We start from the raw sequence: 21,822 nt of genomic DNA on the forward strand, positions 1-21,822 counted from the left end.
CCTCAGGAAATGCATAGTCCTGAACTAACAAGAAACACCGTCTGTAATATAAAGATCTGAGATTATTCATTCGAATTGACAATATTAACGAAAAACTACAGTCACGTAGGATGACTTTGTTTTCGAAAGAAGGCGGAAGGAAAGGAACAATATCCAAGTTCCTAAATTCATCGGTACAATTAAATCATATACTGGATTTAGTAGTGTTTGCTTTGTGAATACTTCACAAATACAAGAGCCAGAGAAAAAACTGAATAACATATGCTACAAAAGTTTCATTATGCCGACTTCGAAAGAAAAGGTTCTTCCTTATTGGACTCCTGCAAGCAAACTTTATGGGGATAAATTGAAATCGATATCATCGAATAAAAATTATCTGCTACATAAAGTCTGCATCAGCAGCCAGGCTTCAGCTAACAGCAATATGTTGCTCGGCCACCCAAGATTGCTCAGGCTGTAGTTGGACTTCCCTAATCTGACAATGGGAAAATAATATATAAGATAAACAGGATTAGATTTTTTTCTGAACAAAAACAAGGGTTAGATTGCCATTTGAGTACCTTTGCATTTTCCACACAGACAAAATCTCTGTAACAGGCTTCCATCTGCAAGTGTGGATTCCATAGCACCGCATCTGACCAACTACATCCACAATGCCACATAAATCAGTTTCATGCAAGCTTAGAAAATGTTGAAAAGTAAAGAGACATGGAAAATCAATAGGATACTTTGTATTTTGGATAGTTATTTTGTCACCCAATCCATTATCGAGGAGTAGCTCTTTGGGTGCATCAACATAAACACAGTCGACAAAGCCTGGAAATGTGACTATTTCCCTGCATCAGAATGAAGTTGATTAGGACTTGGGCAGTACCTTAAAACCAGTAGTACCTTATAAACAATAGGGTAGTCAACAATGTATCAATTCAATAGGGAAGTAAATTTTCCTTAAGTTCACTGAGCAACAGAAAAATGTAAGATTTTTTGTTTCCTTTCAAGAAAGTCTTGTAAAATCAATGGAAAGAAAGCTAATGCAGACCTCTCCTCCTCACCCTCCAGAGGATTAGAAGGGTCTGGGTCTTTATTTAGAGTCTTGCAACCTTTTAACCCTTTTACTAATGCTCCAGTTACAGAAGCCTGCACAAAAAGTCGTATGTTTTGCACGACAGTCAGACATTAAAGTTCCCAAATATTAAATCTAGCAAATGGAGAGCCTGTATTAATTGAAGCTAAATTGTTCTTACACTGAAGTAAGTATGGAGCGCAGTACTGAACGAGAAAGGATTCTTGTCAGTATTAGTTATAGTAAGGGATGTCGACAGACTCTTAGAGTGCAGTGTGACCTACATGACAATTTTCCAAATATAATCAGCAATAAGAACTACTTGATAACATGGAAAAAAAAAGACGAAAAATAATCAGTGCCAGGGATTGCAGCAGTGAGTATGATCACATCAAAATTGTTCAAATATAATCTAAAATGTAGACATCTAAAGAGGGTAAATCTAACCAATATGGAAGAGAATATAAAACTAGAGGAAACCAGCAACGCAAGTCAGTATTAATAGGACTCAATTATGCATCTCAAATCCCAAATCGCCACCTAATTCTGTAAATACTCCCTTTTTCTTATGTAATACATTGACATGACGGATGAACTCGATTCTTCTATGCCTTCAAATTTTTCCTGGTTTTCTAAGTCCGGTGGACTCCTCTCCTTTCATGGAGGATCCTACATGCGTTCAAGAGAGAATATGTAGATATTGTGCAAATTGATAGAGCATGGTGCTCTCCAAATTTATGAATAGGTTTGGAGGTAGCATGAAGTTGTGAACGCATGCCTAGTTATTTTTGGCCATCATGAACTCCTTTCACTCAGTTCTGTCTTTTGTTCCAGATTATTTCCTTCTCTTTTGTGATTGCCTGTGGCTTCTTGGAAAAATAGCCCATTATTAATCAATTTCTGCAACTCTTATCCAAGCAATCATCACAGTCCAAACTCCAAAGCATTTGTGCAAACAAATACTAATGCATCCATGGATGCACAGTTTCTTGAAATGATGGATAAGTGTTAAAAGCCTACTGGTCCAACCTAAGAATTGGAGAGCATTAATATTTTTGGATCATCATGTTCAAACAAAAAGCAGAAGGGGATTGAACTAAGTTCAGTTGTTACGTGACAGTGCAATGCACAGAATATCAGCGGTGCTATTTAATGAAATGTGCATGAATGCCATAACCAATTAACTTTTCTCAAAGAAAAAAAGGAATGGTAAAAGGTCTGAAATTTAAAACTTATGCAACCTTGTATAAAGCTTGGAAGCTGAAATCCCACATTGAGCGGCTATAAGAATCATCTTTTAGTTCCAAAGTAACAACTGGATCTTCTTCACTGACTTCAGAGTTAGCAATTGACCAATTCATATTCCTAGCAAAACCATGCTGTCAAAAAGAACGATGAAACTCTATTAAGGGAAAAAAAAAGATCCTGGACAAACCTCCATCTGACTAAAGAAAGGGAAAAACACATTAAGCACAATGAATAAGTATCAAGAAAGAAGAATGTAAGTCTTTTGCTTCATTTAGCTTATAAACACCCAAAAAAAACCAATTATTTGACATAATCAATACAACAAAAATTTAGAACGTTCATTATCTAATATTTCACTTCTTAGTGTGAGAAGGCTCATTTTTATGATTAAATTCTCTAGACAAATAAAGAATAAAAATATCTGTTTAATTTTTAAGCTGGCATCTCAAAGATTTCACTTTTTTATATACGTGTCAATCTATCTTTTACTAAGATAACATGACATAGAAAATGACAGAAACAGGTTCCTTCTACTAAATGAAGTTCAGTGTCTAGAAGACACGAGATGGAATGAGAATGAGAAAATACCTGCTGCATAGCGCCAGGACCAAATTGTGGGAAACAATGTGGGATTCCTCCACTGGTGAAAGAACGAATACCATCAAATGATTTTTACTCAATCAGAATCCAATTTTGACAAAGATTTTCTCAATTACAATGCAATGACTCACTTTTCAAACTACAGGTATGCAAATTAATCACATAAACAGGAAAAACGGATAAAAGCCTTATTAATGTTCATATTTTGTGCCATCAAAAGTGCACAAAGATACAGGCCTACCCCACTACTTATCAACTGAACAATTAAACAAAAGTGAAAGTAATAAGAAAAAGCAGGCAATGCTTAGAGCTGTGAACTTGTAGGTACGTAATTCATCTAACCTGATAGGCTTCTTCCCATTAAAGACAGCATCTGGTCGAACAAAGAGAAGGTCCTTCCCGTTTGAAACCTTCCAAGATGTGACACAGGCACCGAACAGATAAATCTCAGCCTCACTGCACGTAGATAAATGCAGTACTATCAAGTATCAACCTCTTGGAAGCTGGACAAGTTTCATGAACAAAGAAGCAGTTGATGGTACTCTAATGCAGCACAGAGAAAATTAGGAGCAACAAACCTATTCATGTAGGAATAAGAAACAAATTTGTAAATATCGTTGTACAAGGTAAGAGTGGAGAAAATATATGAAATGCGCATAGCCCTCGATTCCTACCCCACTTGGAAAAATGGAAGTTTGGTTGGAATAAAAACCAAAATTTTGTGATAAAAATACAAGTCCTAAATGGCTGGAATAAACCTCATGCAAGACCTTATTCCAGCCTTATGCTTCAAGAAAGCTGAAACAGTTCGACATGTACACAATTAAAACACGCCAAAATTATTGTCCCACTCTTATTAGCCGTAAGCTACAACGTAACGTTACCCTGAAATAAATAAGCTTGTCTTCCATCCAACTCGTAACAGAATGGAAAAGGAAAAGCCACCTTTTGGGTCTCAACATTTTCATAACTAAATCCCAATATTCATACAATCTAATCCTACACATCCATACTTCAATCCACATTCACTTCAATCATCTCCATTTCACCCATTGCCCAATCCAAATCGATAAAGTTCCCCTCTTTACGACATAATTGCTCTAATTACTCCTTTCCAGAAAGTGACAAACCCAAATCGCGAGCGCAATCCAAGATTTGAGAACATAGAAGAAATCAGATAACAGAGACTTACCTGCCATGGGGCGAGCTCAAAAAGACCTTCGGAAGCCCCCCGTTTCCTTCGGAAACCTGTACACCTGGGGCATAAGTTTTCTGCCCCAAGCTCGCAAAAGCCAATCTAAAGCTCCTGCGAGGAACCAATCAAGAAGGAGAACTTCAATCTTTTGCATTTTCCACATCATATTCAGAAGAATCGCAACACCTCGGATTGCTTATCGCTTACCTCCGGTGGCGGGAGCAACTGGAATTGGAGAAGGGTAGGGCTGGGAAGGAGGAAGACGACATGGTGATGCTTGACGCCATTATCGTGGTTGGCTTGAAGGCTTCTCAGAGTCCGAGAGGCCAACAGAGACGATGCCTTCGTTCTTTTTTATTAACCGAGGAAATGATAGTTAAGTTGGTCGCGCGGGTACTTTGGAAGATTATCTTGATCCGATGATCTTTATACAAATTGGTTTTATTCTGGTATATGCCCTATGAGTGGCTTTCCTACGTAAGGTTATCCAAACTCTATTAAGAAGCTTTGCCTCTTAAATTTTTTTTATGATTTTAATTTTGATATATAACTTTAAAAAATACTACTAATGAGTCAATAGTATAAAGTAACAAAACTACCCTATAAACATATATAGATTTAGTTTAACAATCAAATAAATTTATAGGATAAAGCAAACAGCCCATCAAATAATTGGGCATCTTATTAACACAAATAGCTCATTCTGGAGCTGTAGAGAAAAAAATAATAATAATCAGGTACAGGATCTTGATCACATCCACAAACTTCCTGCAACTTTTTGCAGGACATATAAAAAATTAAAAACAAACACTTGCATTCCTTGCAACTCAACAAGGTGGCAAATCTTTTGGAGGTGGTAAGATCGACTCTTCTGGCCCGTTTCCATTCTCCACAACAAATGCCATTTTTAGCCCCCACGTAGTGTGCAGCTCTAGATGGCAATGCATGAACCAAACACCTGATAGGATCATAGCATAGGATGGTTAAATGTAATTACTAGCATTCACTTGTTCTTGTTCATGATCATTAAAGTATATGTTTTCTCACCTGGATTGTTAGCTTTGAATCTTATTGCAGTCCAACCGCCTGCAGGAACTCCAACTGTGTTCCTTTCCGGAGGATCAACCAAGTTAAACTTAGCCGGATCTTTTGCCGGATCGAAATTTCCGATCCCCCTGCCGACGACAAAAAAGTTGTATCCATGAAGGTGGAAAGGATGGGACTCCGCGGCGAGAAGATTAGTATCTTGCAACACCAATTCGACCGTCGAATTGAATGCAATCTTGCTGAGTCTAGTCCCGAGCGACGTGCCTAGGTTGGCGGTCAGCGGTGCGCCGGTGTAGTTGAACGCCGTCGAGGGCTTGTCGGGGAAGTCTAGCCTGAACACTCCCTTGATATTGAAGTAATGTGCTTGTAGTAGCCCAATTTTAGGCATGACGAAGGTGATGTTGTTAAGTGATGCAGTGAGTCTAGTTCCATTCAAGCAAGTCGTGCATGGATTGACGCCTAGACCAATGGTGTAGAAGAGATGCCTATCAACATTGAGTGGCACATTTGCAGGAAACTGCGGAGAATTTAGGCTCCTGAGCTTGTCATGGAAGTTGCTAGCAAATGTTGTGTCATTCGATGTAGGCAATTGAGGAAAGATCGGTAGCACCGTATTTGGAATGCCTTTGTATTGTAAAATGGCAGTCGCCGTCTTGTTGTCGACCGGAATTGCCGCGTCGTTGAATGGCCTGGCCGCCATGAAGTACCGGCCCGGTGATCGGTCGGCGGTAACAAGTACGTTTGTGGTTTGGCCGGGGGCCACGAGTATGGCGTTGGTAGCAAAGGGCTTGCAGTAGACTCCGTCGATCTCGACGACTGTCAGGTTGTGGCCGGCGACCGCGAAGAAGAGCTCATCGTTGAGGGCAGCGTTGACGAGGCGGAGGAGGTAGGTCTTACCGGATTCAACTTCTAATGCATATGTATCTGAGATAAAAATGAGAAATAAGTTACGTACCGTGGGACTCAACCTCAGTACCTCACACACACACACACATATATATATATATATACGAGAATTTTTTTTATAATTTAGACCCAATAATCTTACGCTTCTCAGAGCATGGAAAGAGAGGCCCTGGCTTTCCATTGATCGTATGAGCATCTGACATGTTTGGTGGCAAACCAAGCATATTGCCTTGCTTCTCAATTGCTTCGACATCCGTATGCCACCATTCTCCTATATATATTTATCATCACATCAATTAGCCCAAAAGTTTGAAAGAAATCAATTAACTCGTGTTCTAACATTGGGAAATTAATTAACTACTCACCCAAGACTAGTTCAGCTTCTCCATTTGGTTGTGGAAACGGGTAAGAAACTCCTTCCTTTGGCATGATAACTATGGCACCATGAACAGTGGCTCGCAACCACAAGATATGTGCATGCCACCACAATGTTCCTCTTTGATCAGTAACATTGAAGTCATAAGTGTAGCTTGCACCAGTTTGGATTGGGCACTGTGTTATGTATGCTGGACCATCAATCCATCCATTTCTGAACTGCTTCAATCCATGCCTAAATAACATGTACCAACATAAGCCTTCAAGTTACCAAGCTTCTAAGTTATGCTTAAAAGCTTAACCCAAATGATCATACCAATGGATGGACATGTTGTATTGCGCGTAGTTCGTAACGTTGATGATCACTCTATCTCCTTCGCGAGCGTAGATCGTCGGACCGGGGAATCTCCCGTTAACCGTGACGATCGGTTTAGCATGGCAAAGCCTACTCACATTTTTCACAACAATCTGCAATAAAGAGAGAGAGAGAGAGAGAAATGTCTTTAATAAAGAGTAGTTAAGATACAAAGCTATGAGAGCTTAACTGAAGTACTACTCACATCAAACTGGTAGCTCTTTACAGCAGCTTCAGTAGGAAGTGTAACGAAGGCAACAAACAATGTGAGCAAGAGAAGACTATAGAAGGAGAAAGCCATTGTTGTGTTGAAGACGAATAGAAGTGAATGGTAGTGAGATATCCAGGTTAGGGTGTTGTTGTCTTATATAAGTAAAGCTGTGCGTGTTTGCTATCAGTTTGTTAAGGGAGAAGAGAGTTGGTGAGAACTTTTATATATTTATGAACAACTACAGGTTTCTGATGATGCTTTGAAGGAAATTGTGATGGAGACCTTGGAGGAAAGAAAGGTAGAGAGCTTGTAAGGCTAAAATGTACATGGCATTCGCCTAACAGAGTGGAGGTGTATGTTTGGCCATGACCTAACAACACTGGAACTTTACCGTTAAGATGAAGGAATAATATGTTTCTCTTTTATAATTTATACTGTAAGAGAGAGAGAGAGAGAGAGAAGGGAGAGGTGTGCAGTGGAGAATACGGATGTACTCAAAAGCATTGAGTCACTTGGAAGAGTAGACGGGATTTAGGTTGTTGATGGGTCTCTATCCTGTATTTGTTCCGAATATTCATGGAACTTGTATATATTCATAATTATTAGGATAAATTTTATATTTTACCCTATTTTGGTTCATCACAGTTGCACGTATTTTAATGTATTTTTTTTAAACTTAAGTATTCAATCCTTCCTACCTACCATTTGGATTAATGTGCAATTCTTATTGTTTTCTATCATATTTAATGGTGCTTACTATTGACCAACTTCTTCCACCGCAAGAATCCCTTCTGCCAAAAGAGACTATATTCGATCCTGACTTAATAGATAGAAACAAAATTAATATTTCATTTTTCTGTTAATAGAAAACTGTTACATTTTAATTTGGACTATAGAGGAGTTAAATACTTAAATTAAAACTATAGAAGGGTTTTATGTAATTAGGTCAAACGACATGTTAATTCTAATGCCAACGAAAAGTTGAACCCATTATCTCTCTCATGAGCTATGCCTATGCAGTACTTGGCAGCCCATGGTCGGCTGTCAAAAGTCTATTCACACCAACAGTTGGAAAGATTGAATAGACCAAGCCAGTATAATAGATCTCTAATAAAGACATACCAGAACCTTACCCAACTCAGAAGTTTTAACATTATCCTTGTAGGTTATGTGCCCAAGAGGTATAATTCCATTTTGTCTAAATGGAACTCTTCACACAAATCTTAACAAAGGCATCAAATTTTTGGACTCCTAATGAGGAGTTCCACCATGAACAGAACTCCATCCACTGCCTCTTCTGTTTTGATGAAGTAACGATTCACAATCATGAATACTTATGTTCATAAAATTTTCCAAAAAGATTCTTTTGCTTCTTCCTTAAGGTTGGTTGCAAGAGAGTTAATATGGTGAAGTAACAATACTTGGCTGAAAGAAGTTTAGCACCCTTGTATTCCTTACCTTCTTCTGAAGACAAAGCCAGGAACCATTTCCAGTGCGCAGGGTAAGGGATAGCCTTGCATGCAATAGGAATAGGAGTTCTTAAACTTCTATGGGAGAGGATCCATGGCCGCTGCAACCATTACAATTGCAAAAGGCAGGAAGTACCACTCTGCAATCTCTGCATTGGCCTCTGTTGTCAGTCACGGTATGCTTTCAATTGCGCATTATGACTTAAATAGCTCTTGTCAACTCTGAATCACCATATTGAAAATTTTGCTTTAGCCAATCAACCTGAGGAAGAGATTTTGAACAAAATGTTTGTGCCACATACTAGGATCCTCTTACTGGAATCATTCTGAGAAATGAAAACATTAGTTGGCGAACAGAGATCACAAACCATGTTACATATACTGTCTAATTCAGATCGCTGATCTTTCAATAAGCAATAACTTCAGATGACCAAATTCACCATCCAGAAAAGAAGAGATGAAAGAATAAATTTTCCTTTGCTGCAACATGTCTTCGTCTAACCAATAAAGAAATAAACAACAAGAAATGCAATTCCCAGCACAACCAATTTTGAATGCAAATTCTTTCTACAATCTGACTTATCATAGATAGGGAACAAAACACTATAATCTTGCCAATGTGTTTGATGCCAACAGGTAAGAGATGCAAGGAGTTGCTAAAGCCATACGTATTCATGGAAACCGACTTAAATCTGCAGTTCTGCAGCACATGAGCACGAATGACACTTTTTTGAACCTCATTATGCATTTCCGGAGTGCTTCTCCAACTCCATTCATACCATATAGAGGATTAGAGAACACAACTGTTGCAGAGATTTTGAAAATAAAAGGAGAGGATGAGGCTGGAAGAGTATACTGGTGTAACACCAGTGACACAGTATATGATGCAGTTAAACATGTAAACAACTTCAAATAGAAGAAGATAAACAAGAAGGCATGATTTGCATGTGCATAAAGACAGACTGCAACAATACTGACCAAGGAATATCTAATTTGCAGATGACACAACATCATATTGGAGCTCTGGTTGTTATTAAACCAGGGGAACAAAATTTGCTTGCAGGAATTGTGACTGAGAGAGGTAATATTCATTTCACCCTGCTGTAAATTATTTAACTTCTCTTTTCATAGTACTCACTAAATAAGAAGATTGATTCTAATTTGTTTCATACCATTATATTGTACAAAGTTTATTTATGATACATCTTAAATCTATTTGGTTACATAATATTGCACATTGAATCCTGCAACATACAAGATTGGTGAAGTTTTTTGGTTAAGGAGGTAATTCCAACAGTATCCTGGAAGAACAGTAAAACAAATATTGAAGCAATTGACAGTAATGAAACTAATGGAGATTATAAATGTACTTAACTAGTGATGATTCTCTGCAGTCCAATTAGTTATATATAAGTGTAAAGCTTGTGCAAAATATTAAAGGTTAACCAACATATACTCTGATTCTGGCTCAGCAAGAAGTCACTGGCCTATCTGATATTCTAAATTAAAACTGGTGCAGATTATCTCCAAAAGATAATAGTGCAAGGAAGATCCTCCAAAATCACAAGGGTCGGAGAAATTATGACAGAAGAGGTGAATTTTTGCACTTAAAGTTCCATATCTTTTGAATTGGATTACAAAGTTTGAGATTTTATTTTCCTTATGCTTATTTCAAACTGGATTACAGAACAAGCTTATTGCAGTTTCCTCTGATACAAAAGTTCTCCAAGCAATGGAGCTAATGACAGGTAACCTTGATTATTTCTATACCTATCTATTACATTGATCATCAATTAAACAAGCAATGAAGAGGGTGATAATTTTGTTATTTGGAATTGACAGACAAACATATCCGACATGTCCCTGTCATAGATCAGAAGGTAGTCGGCATGATTTCTATCGTAGATGTTGTCCGAGCAATTGTAGAGCAGCAGCATGAGGAAGTGAAGCGTATGAATGAATTCATCAGAGGAGATTACTATTAGAAGTTTCGCACATAGATAATGAATAGTCAAATCTATTGATTCACAAAAGAAAACTTTGATACTGAAAATTGTAATCTACAGATCTGCTCTGTATATTAACAAATTGTTATATGAACTCTTTAACCAAATTAAGAAGAAAAACAAGATATTCAAATCCTATCACCACTCTCATACGTTCATACTTCATGCCTTATCTGGAACTTCAGATTCCAGCCAGCCTTCCCAAAAAAAGTATCAGCCATAGATAGGTATTCTAATATGTAAGATGTCGTAAATTTGGTTTAGTCAGACCAAATAAACATAAGGTTAAGAGTTATTTCAAGCCAAATAATAGTCAATGTTAAAGACTCAGAGAGTAGAGCTACAGTGAAAATATATTTACCATTATATCAACACAACCAACACAAAAGGCCACATTACCCGCTGTAGATCACCAAGAATTGCCTCTGTACATAGAATGACCATGAATACTCAAATGAGAGGACCTCTGTTTTATAAAAAATTACCATGTTTATCAAGTTCTATTATAGCATGTCAGTTATGGACTAGTTAGAGATGAGGACAAACTGCTTGCTTATAGTAGAATCTTGTGGCTAAAGATTTCTTCGCACCACAAGTCCTACTTGTACTTGTCATGGCCCTATTTGAAGGCTCTTCAGGTAACTGATGCCTGTAACAACTACCTAAGAGTTGAGTAGGTGGTAAACTCTCTTGAAGTAAAATGAAATGGTTGATGAGGAACAGGGTTCCTGTAACAGACCACAAGAAGAGAAGACTCAGTCTGAAAATTCATAAACTTACAGGAAAAAAAATACCAAATAAACTATGACTTACGGTCGAGGCCCATATATTTTAATCTGGCGCACATGAGTGTCCCTCCCATTCAGGTGATTGGACAGCACGGCAAGTTGGAGCATAAAGGTGTGAATGAATGTCTCCCTACAAGATAGAACAAAAATAAAGATAATGTTTTGTTCTGATCAAATAAGATCCATTAATTACATGATTATCTCTTCTCACAGACTAGACCAAGTCATTTTACAGCAGGCAGCCAAAATGTGAAATCCTTAAAGAACTTAATAAATGGATAGGGGGAAATTAATCAGTTTTAAGATCACAGCCAAGGTAGCTTCAAGATCAACCTCTCCTATTGAAGTCCAACTTATGATTTAGTAAATAAGAATATAAGATCTCATACAACACCAAGGATGTGTAGCAGCCATAATGAGGCTTGAGTCTGTTCCTACAGTCTAGAATGTACATGATACATACAAAGATGTAAAGGGTTCTATGAGGTATACATTATAAAAGTGATACAGTTAATTTTTGTTTCATCCAAATGTTGTGTCCCATGAGTTTGTCTACTGCAGACATATATTTGAGCAATTGAGCCAAATGCTGTCTTGGTTCAGACTTGTGATTAACTAAGAAGCACTCTTCATGCTACCACTCGAAAAAATAAATATGTGCTTCCTTCAAATAAACGTCATTTAGCACACTTAGTTGGATAAAAATTAGAGCTTTCCTCAATAATCAAAATGTGGTACTAAACATCTAAAGATAAGAAGGATATAAAGTTCAAGCACAAATATTTCCAGCTAAAAGAAGAGTTCAGCTTAAATGATCCAAAAAGCTAGAATATCCATGTTCACTAGCATAGTACCAGCACATATAAAAGTAGAATTCTGCAATTAAAGATGATACCGGGGATCGGTTCCAGATAATGATATATGCACCCAACCAACTGGCTTTACAAGCTCCACAGTTTTTATTTCCTAAAAACACCAAAAACAAAAACAAAATAAATTTCAGAAAAGCAACAAGCATGAAATCAGATGCCAATACAACAGCCCAAAAAATTGATCACCATAGATGAATTCCAGAAAATTATATCATACTAGATATGTTCAGGGTCTCCAGAATCCATCTTAACACTTCAACTAATACACTAGAAAGTCTTACACAAGAAACAAGAAGCCACCTTGAGATTGTGGAAACCATCTCCTGCCCGAACAGAGATCTTGCTCGGCGTGTAGCTCTCATCGAGCTTGAAATCGACATAGAGTACCACAAGCTGCAAATAGAATCCTGCATCACATTAATCACCAAGAAAGAAGAACACTACATACAAAACCAAACAAATGGGTCCATTCGATCTAAACATCAAGAAAGAGAAGGGGAAAAAAAAGAAAACCTTACCTGCAGCTTGACCTTCTTCTGGAACTGGATATTCACGAGATGGGGCTGCGCTCCATCCGATCTAAACATCAAAAACCATCATCATTTGATCGACTTTTCCAAAACCCAACAAAAAAGATTCCACCTTTCTGCAAAATATCTTGTAATTTAATCGATCAATAGATATTTCTTTCGATAAACAGTGGGAAAAGGAGAAAATAACTGCCAATAGGTGTCGATGTTATCGTCCCGGAGGGAGAGCACGCCATTCCCGGGCTTGCAAGAGCTCACGCTCCAAGCCGCCTTCTTGGCCATCTCGCGAAGGTCGTCTTCCACCGTGAGTTGTGGGCTCCCCGTAAGCTTCCCCGCCGTCTCTTCCTCCCCTTCCGACTCCGTCGCCATTAGAGAACAAAAGCCCTTCTCTGAAAACCTTTCAGTAGAAAAAGGGCTTGTTTTGCATACTTATCATTTAAGCCCAACAACTACAGAGGCCCTTAAGACTAGCCCAATTAAATTGAAAAGTTTGGGCTTAAATAATAAATGGGCTTTAACTAAATCCATCTCTTTTATCTCAAATGCTTCCGTTCTTCATATCTACGTAATATCTTTGACCATTCAAAAGATAATCTTTATAAGCAATAGTATCGACCACTTATCAATCAATGCGATATACTGCTCCGGTAAAGCAGCCTTCCATTCTCAGATTCCATATATCTACCACTTAGTATTGTTATATACTGCCTATGTAAAGTACCGTTTGTTCTCCCAGATTCCTCCCCAACATCGATCAGTTGTTAAACTCCAGTGCCTGCTCTGGCGGCTAGTTCCTAACAACTTTATATAGATTTCTTTTGGAGGATCTAAAAGCTAAGGGTTAGATGCGAAGACCACCATAGATTCCTACAACTTGTGAGAAAGGATACCATCTTAAAAGGGAAGGAATCAACAGCCATTAGCCCATTACTGTGTGAGATATATGATAAGGATCTCTGGGAGGATAGATTCTTCCATTTGCTTGAATCTTGTCAAAGAAAGGTTCAACTTGATGGGGGGAGGCGGGGACCTTCTTCTTTCAGTGGATCTTAGCCTTCCACATCTATAAAGGGTAAGGGAGCACCTCATGATGTCATGATCGCAAATCGTGATAGATTCCATAGCCGACTTACGTTATTGTCATGGGATATAATTGCGTAAAATGAAACAAATTTCTTTTTCCTAGGTCACAGGAGAAGCAGCATGTACGCCTTTTTTCATCTTTATGATTTTCTTCTTCTTCTTCTTCTGTCTCATGGGATGTTTACCGTATGTATGTGCGATTATAGTTGCCCATGTTGTACATGAAATCTAGGACTAGCAGTACCTGTATAACTCGTTGGTTGTTAAGTGTTTAAGAGCTATATAATATGGCTGCAAAACTTTCCTCCAGCCGGAGCTGCAGATGATCTCTGTATGTTACCGTCGACAGCCAGACAGGATCCGGTTGACCAGTTGACCTTATCGCTTCCTTGAAGGGAGGAGACAGATATGGTTCAGAGAATGAAGCTTTCTTCTAAATAGAAAAGTATTGTTTAATCCCATGTGAAGATTCTTTTTCCTATATATATATATATATATATATATATATATATATCTCCTATAATGGAATCCCAACTCTCTTAATTACCGTCCGATATAATCCACCTAACCAAACAATTTGGATTACTATATAAAAAAAGAATTAAAAATAAAAATTATCTTAATTCTTTACGTGATCACAGGCTTAACTGGCTATTTCTCTCATTTAATATAGCCTTAAATTTATTCCTTAACTGGTCCCACCTAACGCAACACACCCTAGCCTTCGGTTTATAAAGAGCCACAACCTTGGCAACTACCTTCTCATCTCAATCTCCTCTTTAGTTTCAAAACTCCTTTCCCTCCCTTCATATCCACTAGCTAGTAGCTCTTCTCCTCTTCTCCTTAAATAGGAAAAAGAATGGCATCTGGGTCGAAAAGCTCGTCCCGCAACTCGAGCTCCCAATGGACTCAGAAGCAAAACAAGCTGTTCGAGAAGGCCCTCGCGTTCTACGACAAGGACACGCCCGACCGGTGGCACAACGTCGCTCGTGCCGTCGGCGGGAAGTCGGCCGACGAGGTGAAACGCCACTACGAGAAGCTCGTCGAAGACATCGAGAAGATCGAGTCGGGCCGAGTACCATTCCCACAGTACAACTCCTAGGAGGAGAGGTATAACTAGTTCAGTACTACTCCTCTGTATGTTACCGTTACATTCCCATTTAATCTAATACTAGCATGCATGCTATTTAGGGCCACAGTCAACTAAAACGCTTGTTGTACTTTTAATTTTCTGCCTTAAAAGATGCGTGTATTTATTGGTTCTGAGTAGATAAGTTTAATGAGCATTAACTATGACTGCTATGTATTTGGCAGGGACGTGAAGCATCTGAAGCTATACAGAAGAAAAGCTACAAGTGCATTGTGTGGATTTAGTTACTGCTACTGTCAGTGCCTGGGATTGAAAGTCTGAAGTAGAAAGAAGTAGATGTGCTTTGTAATTATAAGATTAGATACCTCTGATCTTATAGAAAGCCTTCTTATATCTCCTCTCGCATCTAAGTTTCGATGTAAATTATATGAAACTATGCCATGGAAACCAATTAATGGCTACTACTTCTAGCTATTGTGCTTGTTTCTCAATGAGAATAAGAATTATTGAACTCAATATTGGCCTTTATTATCATAGAAATCTGTTTCGCATATTAACTATATTTGGTTTGTGCGTACTAGTGAAAAAAGTTAGATGGGTTGCCCTACTTAATACTTTATATTAACTGCATTATCAAAAGTAAAAAAGAAAAGAAATAGAAGCCTTTTCATGCATATCTTTCAAGGCAAAGGATTAATTCTATCTTGCATGGGCAATATATACTTCATTTCTGACACCTAAAAGGTGGACAGGCGAATATTTTGCAACTATATAACTCCACAAATCAAATGCTATTTCCTTCAAACTTATTCGTTAAATAAATGGCCTAATAGCAAAAATCGAACGATTCCCTGAATTGATGTACTTGTAGTTCCTAAAAAGGCTTTGATTCTCCCAATAAAGCGAACAGTGGTACCATCAGAACAAGGCTATATCAACTAGTTTGTATAATTTCATGCACTAAAGATTGCTTGTCGCTTATATAGAACGATTTGTAGAATATAATCATACATATTGCATCTAGAGCTAGATTTACTAGGATATATATATATATCTAGCTCCATGGCAAGCTTATAGGTATTTCCAAGAAGAGATGAGCAAATTCTAGGGGCTTGGAAACATAAAACAGGCATCAACTTATGGGAATCAGGATTTGACATGACCCCAGGGGTTAGGGCTCTTTAAATCAAGTGGCATAAGAATTCCGGATCTATAATAAAGGAATTGCAACACGTAAGAATTGCATCAATATTCACATCGTAAAGATTCCAGTTTGATTTTTAAAGTGAAGTGTATCTCATGTAAGTATTACTACAAAGTACACAGAATATACATGTTGAATTTAATGCTTTATTCTGTCTCTTTTGTCTAGCCAGTGACGAGGCCAATTTTTACTTGACAGGGCACGATCGATGTTGATATGGCATGCACTATCTCTTTTGACAATATTTTCCCTTCTTTTTTTTATCTCATTTGTTTGAGAAATATAGGAATGCATAGTGGCTACCCTCTCAAACTTTTTGACTCCCTTAAAAGTGGGAGAGAAAAGTGATTAGATTCAACAAAAGATAAGCAGGGCACACGCTAATTGCCATGAGTCATTATCATAAGTTTACTTAGGATTAGAAAGCGAATTAATTTTAAACTACAAACATTTGTACTAGGTTGCGGAAATAATATTAATTTAAAGAGCATGCTTGTAAAATGAGTAGCTTCATTACTAGGCTGGGCAGGGCATGCCAATGTTTCCTAGGACTATTTTTTGTTATGGTCGATTTTATTGTGAAGTAAAAAGGAGGTACGTTTTATTATTTCTCTTAATCTTATTCCGTGGTCCCTGACTATCAAATTGATATTTAGTATGCTATGTTGGTTAATTTATAAACTTAAGTTATTAGATAATTATTTGACTCAAAAGCTCGGTATTATACTATTGTTTTGATAATAAGATACGTAAATGAAGCAAGGATGGCAAATTAAGAAAGGACGTAGACAAAAAGAAATTCATGACTGTGTATGGATAATCTACAGATAAAAAGATCCCCCCACTACCCTGGACAAAATCTTGTTCCTTCTCCACACTCTTCGTGGCTCTCCAAAGGCCAGGAGTTGTACCTTATTCCTTATGTTCCCCTCTTCCTCCTTTACACCTTTTGCAAATATACCATTCTCCCTCTCACCACCATCCCCATTTGGCCCTAGATCTCCTTTCCTCCCTATAAATACCAACCACAGCAAACTCCCTTCTCATACAAACCAACAACAGCTCTTAAGATTAAACAAACACCTTGCCTTCATCTCTCTCTCTCTCTCTCTCTCTCTCTCCGCTCTCCATCAATTACCTCCTAGGTAGCCTAGCTTCCACTTGACAATGGCATCGTGCTCGATGAGCTCCTCACGCAATTCAGCGTCCCAATGGACGCCGAAGCAGAACAAGCTTTTTGAGCAGGCCCTGGCGGTCTACGATAAGGACACGCCCGACCGCTGGCACAACGTAGCCCGTGCCGTCGGCGGCAAGTCTGCGGAAGAGGTGAAGAGGTATTATGAACTGCTCGTAGAGGACGTGAAGCACATCGAGTCAGGGCGAGTGCCATTTCCTATGTACCAGAGCAGAGGTAGTAGTTCTTTCTTCTTCTGCTATTTTTAGAGTTACTGTTTCATTCCTTTCTCCGACTCGGGAAACTATTCTTCTTAAAAGATGATATATATATTTTTCTCTCCTTTTGATTCTCTTACGTAAGCTTATGGCAGCTTGACCTTGGCTTTGTGGATCTCTCTTTAGATCACAACTGTAGCACTTTATTCTTTCTAAAAGATGCTCTTGTCTCGTAGCATCTACTCATCGTCATCTACCTTTTCGCGATACCGCCAATTAAAATATATAGCAAAGATCGGTCACTTTATATATTCAGAGGTAGCTCATGGTTGGTTCTTTGTTTTTGGGGGGTGGTTTCTTTGACAGGTTGAAGCACTTGAAACACAAGGGAACGAAGCCATGGAAGACGGGGGGCTCTGCTGAGATGACCCTGATTTCATCAAAGTGCTCATGTGGATATATCCATGTCCTTAGCCTGTAATTTTATCCTCCTAGCATACATATATATATATATGTCTGTATGTCAAAAGACTATGCTTTGAGTATCAGAGCTAGTCATTATGTGATGTTACATCTCTGTAACTTGTACTTATTTATATAGTTTGGATGCTTGCATAATTGATTTGCATTGAGATGCCCTGTCTAGTAATTATATAATTCAAACTTCGAAACCCAGAATAATAGTAAGTCATTGGGCTAGAACTAAGGCCTAATGGTCCAAGACTAGGCCCAAAACATGGGATGCAGCCTAATATTTTCGGCTTCTGGACCATTGGGCTTTCGTGTTTTATCGTAATTTATACTCTTTTTATTTTATTTTTCATTATTTTTAATTTAACCCCTGCGCTTTTATTAAAACCCGAGTAGAGTGTTTTCAGGAGTAAACTGTATATAAATATATGTAAAACAGGGTGTGAAATGAAAAACAAAATCTAAAAAAATTGTTTCCTGGTCTCCTGGGCATATGCTCGACCTCTGGTCGAGCTAAGGAAGCGGCCAATACGGCAATACCCGTGCAACGTGCCAGTCTCTGAAATAACTACCCCAGCCCACATAGCCACGTCTCCCTCGTTCCACTACTCCACCGCCACGTCTCAAGTTTACGTTACTATAAGTATCGAACGGAGCCTTTGATGAAATCAGTGATATCTGAACCCAAATACGAGAGCAAAGAGGAGAATTAATGGCTACTTACACGGCGAGCCTGCTGCTTTTGGTGGTAATCTTATCTCTATGGATGCCTAAGCCGGTGCTAACATCTGGTTCGACCGTAGAGAACGCCATGGATAGAGCAAACGTAGCCAAAGACGAGGCCATGCAAGATGCCAAGGAAAAATCCGAATCTTGGTCGGATTGGGCTCGGGATAAGTTAACCGAGTACGTTTCTGATCTCTTCCTATCGCACCGTATCTTATTAGCTAGCAAAACGGAGAAGCTAAATTCCTAAGTATTGACATGGCTAACATTATTGTACGCAGTACGCACTATGGTAGTGGGCTGGGACTCGGTCAGGATCAAATGAAGGACGAGGCCGAAGACATCGCCATGAAGACGAAAGAGAAGATGGAAGAAGCCAAGGATGGCCTCAAGAACAAGGCAGAAGGTGCCGAGGACGAGATTGGTTATGGACCTAAGGACGCCACCGGCACAGCGGGGAAGGCGTTCGAAGGCGCGAAGAAGGCCGAGAAGGCGTATGAGAATGCGAAGGACACCATGACAGGAAGTGCGAAGGCTAAGTACGAGGAGGCGAAGGAGAGGGCTTCGCAGGCTACTGGTGATCTGGGGGCTAAGATGAACACGAAGGCGGGGGAGTTGTGAGAAGCTGATGGAGCTGAAAGTTTAATTTCCCCCTGTTTCATTTTTTGTTGCCCCAATTATTGCGTGAGATCTTCTGCAACCTCGTGTGGCGTAGTGTCGATGTAATATTTCTTTGTTAAATTGTTTGTTGTTTTATAATAAAAAGTATTCTATACTGTGGAAAAATAGAACCACAAATAAACTCCCAATATTAGCAAATTTATTAGGCAACTCGATCCTGGTACAATAGACAACCTTAATTCTGATAACTTTTTTAAAGAGATGAGAGCAACGATAATCGTCGATTTGAGCTCCCAGAACACGAAGCAGCTGATTCCCCTTCCTCTCCTAGTCCCACTCTCACCTCAAATACCACACGAAATTTCCCACCCAGTAGTTTGTCCTTCGCTTCCCACCTCTTCAACTTCCCGGAAGTCGTCTTCGGGACACTCCCACTTTCCACCAACACAACCCACCCAACTCTTACACCCTCTTCCTTCATCACTCCCTCTCTTATCCCATCGCATATACTCCTATACACACCAATCTCTACACCCCTCTCTCTTCCTTGCAGCTCTGCAACCACCACAAGAACACTACTTCTCTTGCTCAAACTCGACGAATCCAATCCAAACGCAGCTATGCAACCTCCTCTTAGATGACTCGGGCTAGTGTAGTACGCTGCAGTCTCGATATAATGTGGGTGCACTCGGGTTCGACCATGATCGAGCCCAATCACATCTGTGGTCCGACCAAGTACGTATAGATATCTCTCCTCTCCCTTGACAACTCCACAATCGCCAGTTCGAACGAAGCATTTCCCTGCAACTCCTCTTGGCCTTCCATGGAATACCTCACGAGTTAAGGAAGGATGCCCGAGGTAGCCCGCCGCGTTGCTCGTCGAAGACACCCATATCTCTCCCTCAACGCCATCCTCCACAGGCTCGCTGGTCTCCTCGTGTACCACCATGATCTGTACCTCTTCATCATCATAAGATAGCCTGGCCGAGGGCAATAGCTTCTTGTAACATGGCAAATTTGTACCCCAACGCCACGCCGTCGACACGAACGTGCAGTTCTCCGCGAGGCCATAAGATGGAGCGATCGACGACAGGTTAAGTCCGACGCAAGCAAATTCTTTAACGAACTCGACGACCGGAGATTCGTTTATCGGCTCGTTGATGAGTACAAGGTTCTTCAAGCTACCTAGCTCAAGTTGTAGCTTACCATGGCTAAAATTGCCTCTTTTAAGTACTAATGGTATAGCAAAGGAAGGAACTGGCGTGCAAGTGGCTTTGAACTTGGAGACGAGCTCGAGCCAAAGGCGAGGTCGGCGCAAGAAGGCGGCGGGGGATGTCAAAACGCACGTCGCTCCGGTGATCACAGTGAGGAGAAGGAACATTAGGCCACAGTCATGGTATTGCGGAAGCCATGAGACAATTATACTACTGGGCTGGAGGTCATAGGCCTTTCTTGCGGCCCGAACGTTATGGGCTGCAGCGCCGGTAGTAACTACGACGGGCTTCGGTATCCCGGTGGTCCCCGAAGTATACTGTATTAGATAAGTTTCTTCTGGGCCACAGCCCATATAGGCCCCATAAGGAGAGTTGCATGTCTTGTCATCAAATTTGTCGGTCGGTAGCCACCGGAGCTTATTAAGCATGTCAATTTTAGACTTTGTGACGGCAGTGATGTACCATGTATCGGCGACGGCAGCTTTTGGGCTTGTCTGCAAAATGGCCCGGAAGAGGTGGTGGTGAGCCTTGGTTCGAAGGAGAGAGAGAGAGAGAATCAGGCGGTATGATGGGGACGGCAACAAGGCCGGCGCGTTGACATGCGAAGAGGAGCTGGACGAGCCGGAGCCCCGGGGAGCAAAGGATGAGTAGAGTGTCTCCTCTGTGGAGAGTGTGGAGGAGCTTGGAGGCAATGCATTGTACTGATGAATTGAGCTCAGAGTAGGTTATGGAGGCCCAAAATATACCTTCGGGTGAGTCACTGGCCCATATAAAAGCAGGCTTGGATTGGAAACTTGGTTGCTTGCCCCAAATGGGGAGGTACATGTCCACCACTGGTTGGTCTGGGAAACATGGGTCGTAGTTTTCATGGGCCATGGTTGCTCTCTTCAATCTTTGTAGGCTTGTAGCTCTAAGATGGCAGTAAGGGATTATTAGAATGGCTGTGAGTGTATGTGTATATATATATAGAGAGAGAGTAGTTTCATCTCCTATAGAGAATTAGAGACTGACGTTGGAGAAGACGAGAGCACATTGGATATGCTCAGAAGAATATCCCACTGTGGTAAAGAAATACTATTAGGGCGATGATGTCAAGGAAATTCTATCCTTCGTAGGTTTAATGACAGAGTATATGCGGATAAGACGTAGATTAGATGCTAGAATAAATTGCATAATTCGTATGAAACAAACATTACCTGAAATGTTCTTTGTATGAGACAAACACAAGATTTTGACCTGAAACCAGAACATGCACCAGATATTCCGCAAGCCCACGAATCCTCGCATATATATATATATATATATATATATATATATATATATATACATATATATATATATTGATTAAGTAATCAA

The 21,822-nt window shown here is 39.6% G+C and overlaps 7 protein-coding genes across 8 annotated transcripts; 3 read left to right on the forward strand and 4 right to left on the reverse strand.

The window, feature by feature from the left end:
• Window positions 1-84: 84 nt before the first annotated feature.
• Window positions 85-4,501, reverse strand: LOC140788966 (putative glucose-6-phosphate 1-epimerase). The gene is made up of 10 exons (XM_073138524.1): window positions 4,314-4,501; window positions 4,104-4,217; window positions 3,254-3,367; window positions 2,900-2,951; window positions 2,305-2,442; window positions 1,245-1,343; window positions 1,040-1,137; window positions 729-836; window positions 561-642; window positions 85-475 (listed from the first exon to the last, which is right to left on the reverse strand). Exons 1-10 carry the CDS (start codon window positions 4,391-4,393, stop codon window positions 410-412), a joined length of 951 nt encoding a protein of 316 aa, XP_072994625.1. The 5' UTR covers window positions 4,394-4,501; the 3' UTR covers window positions 85-409.
• A 244-nt stretch (window positions 4,502-4,745) lies between these two features.
• Window positions 4,746-7,134, reverse strand: LOC140789047 (laccase-11-like). Its single transcript, XM_073138641.1, has 6 exons — window positions 6,995-7,134; window positions 6,751-6,902; window positions 6,425-6,669; window positions 6,202-6,330; window positions 5,154-6,077; window positions 4,746-5,064 (listed from the first exon to the last, which is right to left on the reverse strand). Exons 1-6 carry the CDS (start codon window positions 7,088-7,090, stop codon window positions 4,934-4,936), a joined length of 1,677 nt encoding a protein of 558 aa, XP_072994742.1. The 5' UTR covers window positions 7,091-7,134; the 3' UTR covers window positions 4,746-4,933.
• Window positions 7,135-8,213: 1,079 nt separating this feature from the next.
• On the forward strand, window positions 8,214-10,611 carry LOC140789813 (CBS domain-containing protein CBSX3, mitochondrial-like). Of its 2 annotated transcripts, XM_073139659.1 has the most exons (6): window positions 8,435-8,645; window positions 9,106-9,367; window positions 9,469-9,550; window positions 9,989-10,062; window positions 10,157-10,217; window positions 10,312-10,611. In XM_073139659.1, the coding sequence occupies exons 2-6, from the start codon at window positions 9,113-9,115 to the stop codon at window positions 10,452-10,454; spliced, it is 615 nt and encodes a 204-aa protein (XP_072995760.1). In that variant the 5' UTR covers window positions 8,435-8,645; window positions 9,106-9,112; the 3' UTR covers window positions 10,455-10,611. The 2 variants fall into 2 exon arrangements, with proteins under 2 accessions (XP_072995761.1, XP_072995760.1); XM_073139660.1 differs by lacking the exon at window positions 9,106-9,367 and having other exon boundaries at window positions 8,214-8,645.
• A 205-nt stretch (window positions 10,612-10,816) lies between these two features.
• LOC140789815 (anaphase-promoting complex subunit 10) lies at window positions 10,817-13,066 on the reverse strand. Its single transcript, XM_073139661.1, has 6 exons — window positions 12,856-13,066; window positions 12,654-12,714; window positions 12,436-12,528; window positions 12,159-12,229; window positions 11,289-11,393; window positions 10,817-11,203 (listed from the first exon to the last, which is right to left on the reverse strand). Exons 1-6 carry the CDS (start codon window positions 13,032-13,034, stop codon window positions 11,134-11,136), a joined length of 579 nt encoding a protein of 192 aa, XP_072995762.1. The 5' UTR covers window positions 13,035-13,066; the 3' UTR covers window positions 10,817-11,133.
• A 4,034-nt stretch (window positions 13,067-17,100) lies between these two features.
• On the forward strand, window positions 17,101-18,052 carry LOC140789291 (protein RADIALIS-like 3). The gene is made up of 2 exons (XM_073138945.1): window positions 17,101-17,453; window positions 17,801-18,052. Exons 1-2 carry the CDS (start codon window positions 17,210-17,212, stop codon window positions 17,803-17,805), a joined length of 249 nt encoding a protein of 82 aa, XP_072995046.1. The 5' UTR covers window positions 17,101-17,209; the 3' UTR covers window positions 17,806-18,052.
• Window positions 18,053-18,594: 542 nt separating this feature from the next.
• On the forward strand, window positions 18,595-19,342 carry LOC140789603 (uncharacterized). Its single transcript, XM_073139371.1, has 2 exons — window positions 18,595-18,811; window positions 18,913-19,342. The coding sequence occupies exons 1-2, from the start codon at window positions 18,618-18,620 to the stop codon at window positions 19,250-19,252; spliced, it is 534 nt and encodes a 177-aa protein (XP_072995472.1). The 5' UTR covers window positions 18,595-18,617; the 3' UTR covers window positions 19,253-19,342.
• Window positions 19,343-19,505: 163 nt separating this feature from the next.
• LOC140789180 (uncharacterized) lies at window positions 19,506-21,342 on the reverse strand. The gene is given in 2 exon segments (XM_073138788.1): window positions 19,506-20,997; window positions 20,999-21,342. Coding segments are annotated over 2 exon segments (1,836 nt in total).
• Between the last annotated feature and the right edge of the window lie 480 nt (window positions 21,343-21,822).

Source organism: Typha latifolia, chromosome 5 (genome assembly GCF_019914945.1).
Source record: "Typha latifolia isolate L0001 chromosome 5, TyphaL0001v2, whole genome shotgun sequence".
NCBI classification, from domain to species: Eukaryota; Viridiplantae; Streptophyta; class Magnoliopsida; order Poales; family Typhaceae; genus Typha; species Typha latifolia.